This window comes from Crocuta crocuta, unplaced genomic scaffold (assembly GCF_008692635.1).
Source record: "Crocuta crocuta isolate KB4526 unplaced genomic scaffold, BGI_CrCroc_1.0 scaffold56, whole genome shotgun sequence".
NCBI lineage: Eukaryota > Metazoa > Chordata > Mammalia > Carnivora > Hyaenidae > Crocuta > Crocuta crocuta.
The window spans coordinates 2,412,138-2,427,366 of NW_027531334.1; the positions used below are offsets into that span (position 1 = coordinate 2,412,138).

Consider the following 15,229-nt stretch of genomic DNA (forward strand, 5'->3'; position numbering starts at 1 on the left):
CAGTTCAGAGCCCCCTCCCCATTCCCACAGATACATCCCAAACAAGCTGCTGAACAGGTAACGCATCTCACAATTTATTCACTTTGTCCACTTGAACAGACTTTGTCCACATTTCCTTAGTGCACCTTTTTGGGTTATTTTTTTTTTTGGATTTGAAGTCATCAGTGCATTAAAAGAATTAGGCCAAATAAGCCATTATTAAACAGATTCGAAATTTGTTTCAGATGTTAAGACTATCACAGCCATTTCACAGGTGGCCTTTATAAAGCCTAAGGAAGCCAACAGTTTTGAAGGAATGAAGAATAACAGAGAAGCAATTGTAATTTGGGAACACTGAAGAAAAGAAAAATCACAAAAAGTTTCATTAAAAACATCTTTGTGTTTTTATTTTTTTAAATTTTTAAATGTTTTACTTATTTCTGAGAGAGAGACAGCATGAACAGGGGAGGGTAGAGAGAGAGGGAAATACAGAATCTGAAACAGGCTTTAGGCTCTGAGCTAGCCGTCAGCACAGAGCTCGACACGGGGTTCGAACTCACGAACTGTGAGATCATGACCTGAGCTGAAGTTGGACACTTAACCAACTGAGCCACCCAGGCGCCCCGTCATTGTGTTTTTAAAATCTGGGAAAGTTTGCTATTCAAACTTCCAAAATGTGACTTTGAACATTATGCAAATATTTTAGAATGATACTGTTTTTTAAATAAAAAGAATGTCTAATCCATTTCCCTAATGAATGATCAGGAAAGCGGAGGTGACGGGTGACTTCAATTTCACAGGCAAATATATACAGGGTGCACATTCATATGTCACCCTTCTGATTACATCTTCCTCCAGGTAACAAGGGTGCTGGGTCCAAATGGGGTGTGGCAGGAGCAGAGCCACCAGACAGTGGCAGTGAAGTGGGCTTTGCAGCACCTTACTGGAGAGAGAATGAGAATCCGGTGCAACCAAGAGACAGTCCTCAATTGGCTTGCTCTTTGCAGCTCGAGAGGATGAGTGAAATGTGTTCATCCCGAGTTACTTCTAGAGAACTTCAGGGAGGAAATCTGGAGCCCCTTACCTGCCTAAAGTGACAGGTCAGGGGTTTGGTCGGTGGCGGAGGACCCCCAGTGCAGCGCCCCTGGTTAGAACAATTATTTATTCCCTACAGGTGACATGGGCACAGAATTGAGCTGTTAGAATTGGATGCTTGAGGAAGCAATTTCGTCTTCGCTGCATGTGCTCTAGGAGCCCACATCCTTAGGGTGAGGTCTGTTTGCTGGATGCTGATGTCACCAGTCTCTTAACCCTGTTGGTCATTTCTCTCACTCCTTCTGCTGCTAGAAAAGTTTTTCCTGTTTCCCCTTCTACTTTGGAGCTGGTGAGGTAACCGGGCCTTCCCAAGAAAGTAGAGCCTGAGTTGAGGGGTCAACACACACAGCAGTGAGATGAAGACACTAGGTAAGCACCCAATCCTTGGTCCCGGAGACAGTTACCCGTTAGGGCGAGTGTGTGACAAAGCCCAATCCAGAGCCCTTCTAGCCCTTCTAATGGGGTCAGGAACCTGGGGGACGCATCCAGCATTCCTTCCAAGGAGGTGACTAGCTGGTCCTACTAAACCTAGGGCGTTGGGTTCAGCCCTCCACTGGACTCTGAGGAGCTGTATCATCCCTGGACCCTGGAGAGGCAAGCTGGTGCTCTGGGATGTGTCGAGCAGCAGATGTTGTAGGGGTGCAGAGGGGGCCCATCTAAAGTGTCTGGGCAGGAGATCCGAGCTGCTGGCCTCTCTGGGCCTGGAGGCAGCTGGACGGAAGAGGGCAGCATTGCTCTGCCCTTGCTGGCAAGTCTGGGAGGAGGGTGGGAGGGGTCCCAAGACAGAGAGCTGACGCGGAGGCAGCAAACAGGAGATGGGGGTCTCTCGACAATTCAGGGCTTGCCTCTGTCCAGCCCTGTGGCTTCCCCTCTGCCTCCCTTCCTGCAGGCTTGAATCTCCTTCCAGCCCCTCTCCTCCCTGTGTGAGTGAGTGCACGCGGAGTTGACCTGACAGGGTGAGTGGAGCATTTGGCAGCGGTGACTTTGCTGTGGTCCCTGTATTTTCACGAAACAGCACCGAGATCCGTTGCTCCCTCTCCCTCTCTTAGTGCTGGCGGCTCAGAAGACAGGGATCTGGTCCCTCCGAACCACGTCTAGGTCATCATCCAGGGTTAACAAAACCTGGAATGAAGGGGCGGAGAAATTAAAGCGGTGCACGGTCACAGCCACAGTAAGCCCGACTTCCTCTCTGAGACTCACACGGGCTGATAGCATAAGCCCCTGATTTGCCTTCCTACCCTCTGTGGATTTCTGCAATGCTGCACTCTACACAGGCAATTATTCAAATGTTTGTCATGGGTCTATTATGTGCTATTCTTGATGCCAGAGACAAAACTCCCTACCCTCATGGAGCTTACATTTTAGAGAGCTTCAGACATGAAGCAAATACATGCGTACAATACAGCATGTTAATGATGTGTGCTAAGTCCAGTATATTAGTGATGTGTGCTAAGTCCAGTGTACTAGATAATAATATGTAATAAAAATAGTAATAAAAATTAAACTATGGAGGGAGTATAGGAAGCATGGGGTATGGAAAGGTTTAAAAAAAGTGCTGATACGGTGACCAGGGAAGTCATTACTTAAAAGGGGACATGTGGCTTCAAGATCTAGAGGAAAGGAAATCTTGTTGCAAAGGGTATTGCTACATGAGCAATGTACACTCCTCCATTTTTAACTAAAAAGCCACCTCTACCACCACTCTCTTCACATGGAAACTTTGACTCCACTTTTGTTGTCTCTGTCTCTCTCATGAAAGTGTTTATCAAAAATACAAGTCAGGAGGAATGAGGTTTATGCAGATTGCCGAACTTCCGCAGCTGGCCACGAGGGGGCAGCCCCGCGTCACTCTCGAGGCTGTGTGGCGGCCGAGCCCGCTCACCGCGGGCGGTGCGGGGAGCACGTGTCTCCCAGTGACGTTTGGCCAGCTGAATCCCTGCACCGGCACAGCGGACTTTTCATTTGTAAATCTAAACTAGGATGAAAGGAAGCCAGGAGTGATCATGCAAGGTTGTTAGGATATGCACAGCTTCTGGACGGGTATTTGGGCCACAAGAAATGGAAGGATGGATTACAGGAGAGATCTGGGACAGACTGGTTAGAAGCAAGACACCTGGCTGCTATCCCAAGCCGCTCCAGAAATTTGTAAAATATTTGTAAGGTATTCAGTGAGACTGGAAGAGGAGGAGGAACGTGAGTGTCGCACAAGAAGGGAGAATCTAATGTTACTGAAATTTGAGTGAATGCCAGAAGTGATTCCTGGGGCGATTCTGGGCATGTTGAGTTCTCATAACCAATTCAGTCCAAACATTGTGCCATTTAAGGAAAATCATTTTGTTACTCTGTATCTTAAAAAGACTGGAGTAAAAGGAAAATGAAAATAAGGATCTAACCAAAGGATACAATGTGAAAAAAGAAATAAAATAATCTGGATATTAAATTATTTAATTATAATTATGGAAGGAATGGAGGAATTATGAAGAGAAGTTACAGGGAAATATAAAAAAGCAAGGAAGGCAGGGAAGAAAAAAAATACAAGAGGTGAAGAGAGAAGAAATTGACAAACAGGTATTATAAACTCACCAAGAATGAGAAAAACAGGGCAGTGGCAGAGAGGAAGTGCCAGATGTCATGATCATCAAAGAAATCGAGCAGGACGCACTCCCGGTTCTTCTCCCGGGACTCGGCTGGGGTTCCCTGGAGGAAGATGAGGCAGAATGTGGCTGAGCGTTCCTACAGTTCAACTGTTTAGAGGGTTAAGCGTCCCGAAAGCTACAAAAATGCTATTAGATGCCTGGCTTCCAAGGAAACATTAGTCCACACGAAAACTTGTACACAATGTTCCCAGTGCCAACATTCATAAGAGCCAAAGAGTGGAAACAATCCAAATGTGCCTCAACTGATGATAGATAAAATGTGCTGTAAGCGTACGATGCAAAGTTATCCAACAATAAAAAGACATGAAGTACTGATCCATGCTACCACATGGATGACTGGATAAGCTGGACTTCAAGACCACAAATTATAGAAGTCCATGTATATGAAATGTCCAGAACAGGCAGATCTATAGAGACAAAAGAGGGATTCGTGGTTGCCTATGGCTGGGGATTTAGAGAGAAATGGAAGGCGACTGCTAATGGACAGGCTTTCTTTCTGGAGTTGTAACAAATGTCCTAAAATTGATTGTGGTGATGGGGAGCTGAGGCTTCCTTTCACTTATTTCCTAGGCCTCAGTTTTCCCATCTGTGCAATGGATTTATAAACACCTGCAGCTGGGTATTTGTTCATGGATGGGGATTATGAGAAGATACACGAATGAAGGTTTGGCACATGTTAAACATACTTTGGCAAAAGAGTCCTAATACAACACGTAATGAGGATCCAATCTGCCCTGTCTGCAGGGCTCACACCTCAACGAGGCACACCCTGACAATGACCACAGCAAGCCATTTATGTGTGGACATTAAACACCATCCCTTTTAGAGAAAGTCTTCATTTCAAAGGCAGAAAACAACAAGCACACCAACAGCGGGAAGGAGGAAGGGCAAAAAGGCAAGATGGAGGGAGAACATTTCCTCTGAAGAGAACACTGCCCCCTTACCTCCCAGCTGCTGAGATTCTGGAAGAAGAAGTACAGAGCGGCGGCCCACACCACAGCCGTGGCCACGATGCAGAAGAGTGGGATGGGGAGGAGCTTCTCCGAGCTGCGGAGCTGTGGATGGAAAGGAAATGCAGCTTGTGGCCTGTACTGACCAAGCCAGCGGCCCCCCCCGCCCTCCAGGGCACCAAGACTCACCTTCATGATGATGTAAAAGGCCAGGTAGAGCAGCAGGTTACAGATGAATATTCCCAGCATGTAGGAAGCGAAGTCCCAGGGTCGATAGATCAGCCCAAAGAGGGCGCTGCGTGCAGGGAGGGATTAATTACTATGTAGGCATCAAGGTGGGTTTGTAACATTGTTGGCTTTTTCACTCCCCCACCTCCATTGGGGAGGAAGGGAAGTAAAAAAAAACTCTAAGTAAATTACAACACCTCCTGCAGACCTTGCATTTTTGACGTTTGTAAGGTTCCCATAAGGGGATGTACCACAATCCTCTTTCCTCTCTAGTGGAAATAGTTTTCCCTTTGCCTTGTGGCTTTTCATTATTATAAAATACGCTGCAATGAATAAATCACTACCTTCAGACATATTATGCTTGTCTCTTTTTTTGCCTTTAAGATTAATTCATTAGACTAGATTACTAGAAGTGGACTTATCTCAAAATTGGCTTGACATACATTATCAAATTTTTGCTAGCTGTTTATGGTTTTTATTATTTATTTTTAAATGTTTATGTATTTTTGAGAAAAAGAGAGGGAGAGCATGAATGGAGGAGGGGCAGAGAGAAAGGGAGAGAGACAGAATCCCAAGCAGGCTCCACACCCAGTATGGCGCCAGACTCGAGGCTGAAATCAAGAGTCGGAAGCTCAACCAACTGAGCTACCCAGGCGCCCCTATGGTTTCCACATTAACACTGAAGTTTATTTTGGTTGAGGTTTAGCATTATTTTTTCCCCCAAATTTCTATTCAGTTATAATAAAATTATTATATAACTCTTCCTTCCTATGTCCTTGTTTTGAAAAGCTTATTTTTAATCAATAGATATACAGACACACATATGTAGTTGGATTTCTATTCTCTCCATTCTGATTCATTAATTTGTTTCTAATTTCTAATTTTGGATCACTGAGTTATTGTTTTAGAACATGTTAGATTATCTGGTTAGGCTAGCTTGTATTACCCAGTATGGGAGCTACATGTGGTCATTTAAATTTAAATTAATAAAAATTAAATAAAATTCAAAATTCAGTTCCTCAGTCACACTAGCCACATTTCAAATATTCAGTAACCATATTTGGCCAAAAGCTACCATATTGGACAACTCAGTGTAGAACAATTATATCATTCCAGATAGTTCTATCGGATAATGCTGTGCTAGTCACTATACTCCTCTGCCTCTCCTTCCTTCTGTTAGCCACCGCCCCTCCTATTTTTTGCAGAGACTTTGGAAATTTTGCCAAAGTAGGCAAATAATTTCAGAATAAAATCCTATTAACTTAGTTCTAATTCAAAGTTGAAATTTACGTATCAACTTGATAACTAATATCTTTACAATAGTTAATCTTCCCACCCAGGGCACGGCATCTCTTCCTTCAGTCAAATTTTCCTTGATGTCTCCTAATAAGGTAATTATTAATTTTTTTTTTAAATTCTTTTTAAATATTTATTTATTTTTGAAGGAGAGAGAGAGAGACAGAGCGTGAGCACATGGAGCAAAGAGAAAGGGAAACACAGAATCCAAAGTGGGCTTGAACTCAAACCATTTGATCATGACCTGAGCCAAAGTCAGATGCTTAACCGACTGAGCCACCCACGTGCCCCTGAATTTTCTTTTTAAAAATGATGTTTATTTTTAAGGAGAGAGAGAGACAGAGTGTGAGTGGGGGAGGGGCAGAGAGAGATGGAGACACAGAATCCAAAGCAGGTTTGAGGCTCTGAACTGTCAGCATAGAGTCCAATGCGGGGCTCGAACTCACAAGCCATGAGATCATGACCTGAGCTGAAGTTGGACACTTAACCAACAGAGCCACCCAGGCACCTCAAGTAATTAGATTTTCTGCAGAAAGATCCCTCCTGTCTCTCAAAATTTATTCCTAAGTATTTCAAGTGTAAAGCTGTTATTAATGGACTCTTTTTGTTCCCTTTGCATTGCATTGCATTTGTTCTGTGTAATATAGGAAATTTCCTCCTCCCAGAATTGGAGTTCTTCAATATACTAACACTAACAACTCTTGTATACTTTACACTCAGATTCATCAATTATTAGCATTTGCCACATTTGGCTTATCATTCTCTCTCTCATTTTGTGTGTGTCTGTACATACATAGGTATACATACATCTCTTTCTATGTACAGACACACCATTCTTCCTCATGACTATATGAGTGTGATTCCTTTTAAAATAACATTCAAGGTTCGGGGTGCCTGGGTGGCTTAGTCGGTTAAGCGTCCGACTTTCGCGTAGGTCATGATCTCGCGGTTCGTGGGTTCGAGCCCCGCGTCGGGCTCTGTGCTGACTTCCAGCTCAGAGCCTGGAGCCTATTTCAGAGTCTGTCACTCCCTCTCTCTCTGACCCTCCCCTGCTCACGCTGTCTCTCTCTCTCCTAGAAATAAATAAAAATATTTTAAAAAAATTAAAATAACATTCAAGGTTCATATGAAATCACTCCACGTCTGGTAGTGTCCATGGGAAACTGCAGATGGAGAAACAAAGAGGAAGCTAACCCTCTACCAGGTTCTCATAGTGTTGGTGCGTTGTCACACCTCATTCATCCCTGCAGACCTTGCTGCCCAAAGAGCTCCTGTGTAAAAAAAAAAAGAGGCCATTCACTTTGTCTTGGGAGCGGATGATGGGTTTGGCTTTGGTCACGGGAGGTGCGAGGACAAGCCAGGTGTTTGTAAGCACTGGGGACATTATCAGTTGCTCGTTATCAAGCAGTTGTCCCTTTTCTCCCACAAGCACCCTGCACCCTGTCTTGCAGGGTCATCAGGACTGCGGGATCCGCCCTAAAAGAGAGGTCAAGAAAGCCGCAGGTGACCACTGCCAAGAATCACCCATCTCGATGTGTCTCTCCATGAAGGTGGGGTCCTTCACAGGTACGGAGCTTACCCCGAGGTAATCCCCGGGTGACTGCATAATGGGGAGTTTCTTCCACAAGCATTCGCCCCAGATAAGACTTGAATTCTCAAAACCAGATTCTGGCTTCCCCTGAAGGTATGCCTTTTCTTTCGAGCCGCTCATGTCCTAAAAGGAGGCAGGAGTCCTCTTTCTATCAACGGTCACTGACCTTTTTAGCACATCCACTAAGAACCACTAATAAAAGCAACTAAACTTATCAATTTGGGGGGGATTAATGAAACAGCTCACTTATTCACATTTTAAAGTAGAGAACAGGCTGTATAAAATAGTTACAGATAGCAAAAATATAGGTCTGTTTTACTGTTCTATTTTGAGGCCGTCGGAGGGGAAAAGGCAAGGTGATAATGAGGGAAAAGAAGAAGGATATTGGTGCAGTAGGAAGATTGAAAGCAAAAGGGCAAGAAATAAACAGGAAAAGGAAAAAGACTTGTACGCACACACACTCACGCACACACACGCACATGCAAACACACACATTTAGTAAGAGAGGGAAATGTCTACTAGGTAGCCTCGGTGGAAAGTTCTACAAGAGTTTAAAACTATGCTTCATGTTTGCAACTTCTGGCATAACCTCTATCATCTAACAGTCTACGTAGTCTATCCACATAGATAACGGACTTGATGTTGGTCTTGTGGGGCAAATGAACTCAATGCATCAAGGTGTTGGACTCCATGCTTTAAGCGACCGCCGTTGGTACACAAGGCTTCCTAGTGCATTCTTTGCAGGAGGAAGAACACTTTTCTTTCAAGTCCCTTGGGCAAGCACTGTCCTACACTTTCCTTAATTTCATATTTCTTTATAAAAATGACAGCCAAGGAAAGCTAAACCGCAGTGTTACAGACATCAATAAAGAGAAAAATGGGTCTTCCTAAGGCTACTTACAAGGACCAGTTAACCAGATTCCCCATGATGAGCAGCACCATTCTGTCCTGGAAAGAAAACATCAAGTGAGAGGCTTCACGCATCGCTTTGCTTTCGACCTACTGCAGGGGAGGCATCAATTATGGGGAAACAATTGCCTGGTGAAAAGAGTTTCCATGGTTCTAAGAGAGCTGTGGCTGCAGCCGGACACTAGTTTCCTATGGGAACAAATGGCCGGGCCTTGGACTGTGACTTTGTGACTGTTAAAGAAAACGTGGTGAGTAAAGAAGGACCCCTACTATTCCCCCCACCAATGTTTAGGCCAGCTGGGCACCCTGGGCCCACTTCTTGAGGAAGTTGGTGGTGTGTGTGGATTACTTGGTAGTTAAAAGAATTCTGCTGTTGGCGTAATGTAATCCAGAACCATTTCCCAGCGCTGTTACTTAGTGAGCCCCAAGGCAGCTCTCGGGGCTCACCTGTATGGCACCCGTTTCACCCCATTACTCTGGCTCCAAGGAGGCTCTACAACTCCCAGACTCCTGGTCTCTAAACACACAGCCTTAACACTAAAGATACTGGTGGTGGGGAAAATAAGAAAGGTCCATCTCAAAGGGATCTCTCTCTAATAGAGATTAATTCACAACTTGGTCCTGCTCCTTTGCATCCAATGTAAAACTTTTAGGCGGTGTCTGAATATACCTTAATTTGCATGGCCTCTTGGACTATTTAAAAGTGCCGATTCTCTGTTTTTGTGGGTGGTCAATCTAGTTTGGAGGAAATGTCTTCCTTTAAGAATATTAGCTCTGAGGCGCCTGGGTGGCTCAGTTGGGTAAGCATCCAACTTCAGTTCAGCTCATGACCTCAGTTGGTGGGTTTGAGCCCTGTGTGGGGCTCTGTGCTGACAGCTCAGAGCCTGGAGCCTGCTTCAGATTCTGTGTCTCCCTCTCTCTGCCCCTCCCCTATTCATGCTCTGTCTCTAAAATAAAAATAAACATTAAAAAAATTTTTTTTTAAATTAGTTCATCTATAAGGAAGGATAAAACATTGACAACACCCCATGTCAGCGAGGATGTAGACCAACAGTAGCTCTCATTCATGGCTCATGAGAACACAAAATGGTACAGCCACTTTGGAAGACAGTTTGACAGTTTCTTAGAAAACTAAACCTACTTTTGCCATATGATCTGGCAACTGCACCCCTTGGTATTTAACCAAAGGGGTTTAGAACATACACCCCCACAAAAACCTACACACAAATTTTTATAGCAGCTTTATTTGTAATTGCCAAATAATGAATTGTCCTTCAGCAGGTGAGTGGATAAACAAAATGTAGTACATCCAGACAATGCAATAGTACTCGGTCTAAAAAGAAATGAGCTACCAAGCCATGAAAAGACACGGAGACACCTTCAATGCACATTACTAAGGGAAAAAAGCCAATCGAAAGGCTAAATTCTATATTATTCCAACTCTATGACACTCTGGAAAAGGCAAGACTATGAAAACAATAAAAAGATCAGTGGTTGCCAGGATTGGGAGAGGAGGGGGAAATGAACAGGTGTAATGTCGACAATTTTTAGGGCAACGAAATACTCTGCATGATACTATGATGGTGGATCCACTTCATACATTTGTCAAAACCCATGGAATGTACAACAGAAAGCAGGAATTGTAAACTACCGACTTGGAATGATTATGATGTGTTTTTTTTTTAAGTTTTTTTTTTCATGGGTGGGTAGGGTAAGGGGAGAGAGAGAGAGAGACAGAGAGAGAAGATCTTAAGCAGACTCCAACTCAGCACTGAGCTCAACATGGTGCTCGATCCCACAGACTGTGAGATGGTGACCTGAGCCCCAATCAAGAGTCAGCTGCTTAACGCACTGAGCCATCCAGGCACCAGGATTATGATATGTTAATGCAGGTTCATCAACTGTAACAAATGTGCCGCTCTGGTTGGGAGTGTTGATGATGGGCGAGGCTGTGCATGTGTGGGGGAAGGCATTGATGGGAAATCTCTATTTTCTGCTCATTTTGTGAAGTTAAAAAACTGCCTAAAAAATAGCCTGCTATAAAAAAAGGCAGTCTGCATCACTTAATGTGAGCAAGCAAACAAACAAAATATTAATTGCTTCTCATGGCTCATAGCTAAGGCAGACTTAACTCTCAAAATACTCATAGGTCCTACTGTTTCTTAAAAAAAAATTTAAATATTTATTTATTCTTTGAGAGAGAGAGAGAGAGAGCATGAGCAGGGGAGGAGCAGAGAGAGGAAGACAGAATCCAAAGCAGGCTCCAGGCTCTGAGCAGTCAGCACAGAGCCTAATGTGGGGCTCAAACCCATGAACCACAAGATCATGACCTGAGCCGAAGTTGGATGCTTAACCAACTGAGCCACCCAGGATCCCTGGTCCTACTGTTTTTTTCCTCATGTAAATAAGACCCTTCAGCCTCAGTGCCCTCAATTTTCAATGCCTATAGCTCCTGCCCAAGCTCTAGAGGGTGAAAACATTCTCATACTCCTTCATGTCAATGTGATCATAAACATATTTGATCATAAGTTATTAGCAGGTACTTAGTGAACTCCTGTGTGTCAGGCCCAAACAGTATCACGAGTTCTGGCCACAGCACAGTGAAGGTTGGGGCTGTGGCTCCCAGCACGTATGTGGCCTTCCTAAGGTCACTCACTGGCCAGAGAGCCAAGATATAGCTGGGGCCAGGGTCCCAATCCCTCTGCTTAGTGTAGAAATGTATGATATACTGAAAACGGTGATGGAGAATTTTTAGAACTGTATATCAACCAGTCAGTAACCACAATTTTGAAGAAAATATCCTTACTGTAAAAATCAATGTACAAAAATCAAACAAATGTATAGTGTGTAAAGTATTAAGTTCTTAAAAAAATTTTTTTTTTTTCACGTCAGACGGGTAATGTGCCTGCGTCGTAACAAGGTTTAAGGGCGGCACATGTCACACAACGGCGTGAGCACCCAATCATCACGCTTATGAACTACAAAAGGATCCTTAAAAATTTTTTTTAATGTTAATTTATTTTTGAGAAGGAGAGAGAGAGTGTGAGCAGGGGAGGGGCAGAGAAAAAGGGAGACACAGAATCTGAAGCAGGCTCCAGGCTCTGAGCTGTCAGCACAGAGCCTGATGTGGAGCTTGAACTCGTGAACTGAAAGATCATGTCCTGAGCTGAAATCGTATGCTTATCCAACTGAGCCACCCAGACACTCCTGAAAGTGTTAAGTTCTTGATGAAAGCAACTGGAGTGACAGATGCCCAGTTTGCTTGGGACAAGCCTGGTTTATGCCTGCTGTCACGGTATAATTATCGAGTGAGTGTCCTTTATACTTCCACAAGTGAAATCATCATAGCTCTGTGGATGACAGCCTGCCTTGCTCTCTCCCCATGGCAATTGTCACTGTTTTGTAGTTTTGTATGTATACTCGGATTTCTTCTTTATACACTATCAATATTTCATGTATAAAAATGGATCTATCCCGGTCTGTTTTTTATTAGCAAGAAGAAGAGTAAGGAACATGCTTCTTCCCCCTCCTTGGAACTCAGCCACCCTGGGCCATCTGGTCTTCTTGATTTAGGGAAGCTGAGTGTCTGCCCTGAGCCTGCCCCTCGTACTGTTCCCCTTCTCTCTGGGACAGGCCACGGCACACAGGAGCACGCACGTACCATGTACAGAGGCCGGCTGCACTGCTGGACGAAGTCCGTGTAGAACACCATAGCGGCCCGTCGGAAAATCCCCAAATCTGCCGATGACACAATTGCACCGTAAGGCTTAGTCAGAGATAGTACAGAATACCCCCATACGACCCAAGACTTTGGGGCTAAGATGATGTCGTCTTCACCTTATAAAATATGGTGGTTTGTACTTATTTGGTCAGCAACAAATGTTTGCTTTAAAAAATGGTGTCTGTGGGGCGCCCGGATGGCTCTCTCGGTTAAGTGTCCAAATTTGGCTCAGGTCATTGACCTCACAGTTTGTGAGTTTGAGCCCCGCGTCAGGCTTGCTACTGTCAGTGCAGGGCCCACTTTGGATCCTCTGTCTTCTTCTCTCTCTGCCCCTTTCCCTCTCTCTCTCAAAAATGAATAAATATTTAAAAAATAAAAATTAAAGAAAAACAACTGTGCCTGTACATATCCTCATATCCTGATACAGCACAGGATAAAGTGTGCCGTATCCAGGCATCAAACTGCAAAAAAAAAAAGCAAGTGAGGTGGATGCAAGTGGCAAATGCTCACGAATAATTTGGGTGGTTTGGGTGGCCAGCCAGTGCCTCTATCGTCTCCACCAGCTAAGTTCCCCTTTGTCTACAGTTTACTCCAGAGGTGTTTCCTTTATAGCAGAGAGGTTACGGGACCCCTCCAAGTACCTTAAAACATCTGCTCTCTCTAGAGGATGGGGACTCTTAGCTTGTAAAAATTCCAATCTATATTTTTCCATGTGGTTATAAGTCAGTAAGAACTGAGCCAAGGGATACTGAAGTTTACGAAGCATGTTCAAAGAATCTAAACTTGTACTGCAACAGTAATCAAAGGAATGTGAGTTAAGATGGAGGGAAAAAGAAGGGGAAGAATTTTTAAACGCGATCCTTCAGAAGCACAGTATGAAACACAGCACGGGTGTGTGTTACAGTTGTTCTATGAACAGAGTGAAAGTCACAGGTGGAGCTGTGTTTCTGCGAACCGTCTATACTCATAGACATCGCAGGCAAGGCTGGGGTCTGCTCAATGCAAGCATTTCGGTGAGAGTGGCCCCCAGCTGTGTTGTGAATGCGATTCTTCCTCACATCTACCCCTAGGAGCAATTTCACCAGAATTCACTACACCAGATCTACTGAGGGAGGAAGGGGTTGGGACGGGTTCATGCAATAACCCCGAAGAGGCGCAGGGCAGGCTGGGTTGGACTGTGTCCCTTCCTCTGAGCCTCTCTCTGTCCCCCTCCCCGTAAGCTGATCCTGCCCAACCTGGAAGGGATGTTCAGAGAGCCAAGCTGGAAGAACAGCCAGACAGGTCGCTTTGTTAAGAAAACAATCTAGAGGGGCGCCTGGGTGGCTTAGTCGGTTAAGCGTCCGACTTTCGCTTAGGTCATGATCTCGCGGTTGGTGGGTTCGAGCCCCGTGTCGGGCTCTGTGCTGACTGCCAGCTCAGAGCCTGGAGCCTGTTTCAGTCTGTGACTCCCTCTCTCTCTGACCCTCGCCTGCTCACGCTGTCTCTCTCTCTCCTAGAAATAAATAAAACATAAAAAAAAAAAAAAGAAAACAATCTAGAGCCCTGGGAAGGGTGGCTGAACATTACCTGTGTCAGACACATCTGAATCGGTGGGAAGCAGAGAAGAAATGAGAAAAGAAAATGATATAAGAAGGTAGCCAAACAGGTAAACTACTGATCATTTCATTTGTCTCTCAAAATGATGACTTTAATTTTATCTTCCAATTAAAAAAAGTAATGTTTGCTCATCATAAAGAACACAGAATCTTCCTGCCTGTCTCAAACATTCAGACGTTTCCTATTCCTCAAAGAACGAATCAGATTCTGTCGCTCCCTATCTCCTTTATGTGCCACTTGCATTTCGCAATCCATCGTCTCTCACAAGCGAACCCTGCCATCGTCTTCTCGGGCTCTGACAGCAAGGTCATGACCCGGGCCAGCAGCTCTCTGGTTTTCTGTCCTCCTTATGAGATGCTCTGCCTCATCACTCCTACTTTTCCTGTGTCCACGTTTGTTGGCAGGTGTGGCCTCAGGGTCACAGAGAAGGGTGTATGTCATTTCAGAAAGCAAAGGCAGCTTGTGAAATGGGCAGAGAGGCTGGTGTTGGCTGAACCACTGTCCATTAACCCAACTTCCTGCCTTGGACTAAATTTAGATGCAATCATCGTCACCATAGAATAGGACACTTTTCTTTTGACTCTGGTAAATCTGTGACCACCTGGGGAAGATTCCCTGGGACTCTTTCACAACTGAAAATACTCAGTTGTGCTATGCACTGGCTGTCTTCCAGTTACCCTTGCAGACCCGTCTGCCACATCTCTGTCCTGCACCAGGCCCAGGAGGCTGACTGTGGGATCAAAGAAGTGGATTTGCCTACTCTCCATGGGTTTGGACAGAGGGAAGCCCCAGTAGGAGACTGGAGGGACCCAGGAAGGAGAGTGAGCTCAGAGTACTCATCCACCTTCTGTCCTCCTGCGAGGTTGCCTTAGACTGGCCGTGTCTTTCAGAGTGACTTCCTCTCCTTCCACATTTTTGGTTACTGCTTCCTGTCCTTTGGACTAATGGATATGAAAGCTCCTCTGCTGATTACCTCAGGTTGCCAGACTACCCCTTTCATTCTCCTCTACTGTGACCTTGTCTTAGGAATAGTCGCTTTGTGACTAAATCCGTCATCTTTGTGTGTGACATCTTTTTTCCATTGAGACCCTACAGACTGTTATGTGGTCATAATATAATACATTACACCTCTCCTTTTTAAGAAGATAAACGAATCCAGTATTGCAAAATTGTATGGGGCAAACATGGTATAGATATAGTAAAAACT

General features: G+C 44.6%; 1 protein-coding gene and 1 non-coding gene across 2 annotated transcripts in view; both read right to left on the reverse strand.

Moving 5' to 3' along the window:
- Window positions 1–387: 387 nt before the first annotated feature.
- The window catches only part of SIDT1 (SID1 transmembrane family member 1), a 101,163-nt gene continuing 86,321 nt past the window's right edge, over window positions 388–15,229 (reverse strand). Inside the window, exons 20-25 of the mRNA XM_077771895.1 lie at window positions 12,367–12,443; window positions 8,698–8,744; window positions 4,871–4,976; window positions 4,676–4,786; window positions 3,658–3,771; window positions 388–2,196 (exon numbers count right to left, since the gene is read on the reverse strand). Of these exons, the coding sequence (XP_077628021.1) occupies window positions 2,134–2,196; window positions 3,658–3,771; window positions 4,676–4,786; window positions 4,871–4,976; window positions 8,698–8,744; window positions 12,367–12,443 (518 nt within the window). The 3' untranslated portion in view covers window positions 388–2,133. The remainder of the gene's footprint in view (window positions 2,197–3,657; window positions 3,772–4,675; window positions 4,787–4,870; window positions 4,977–8,697; window positions 8,745–12,366; window positions 12,444–15,229) is intronic.
- On the reverse strand, window positions 11,592–11,695 carry LOC144238160 (small nucleolar RNA U13). Its single transcript, XR_013337030.1, has one exon. It is a non-coding gene; the product is annotated as a small nucleolar RNA U13 (small nucleolar RNA).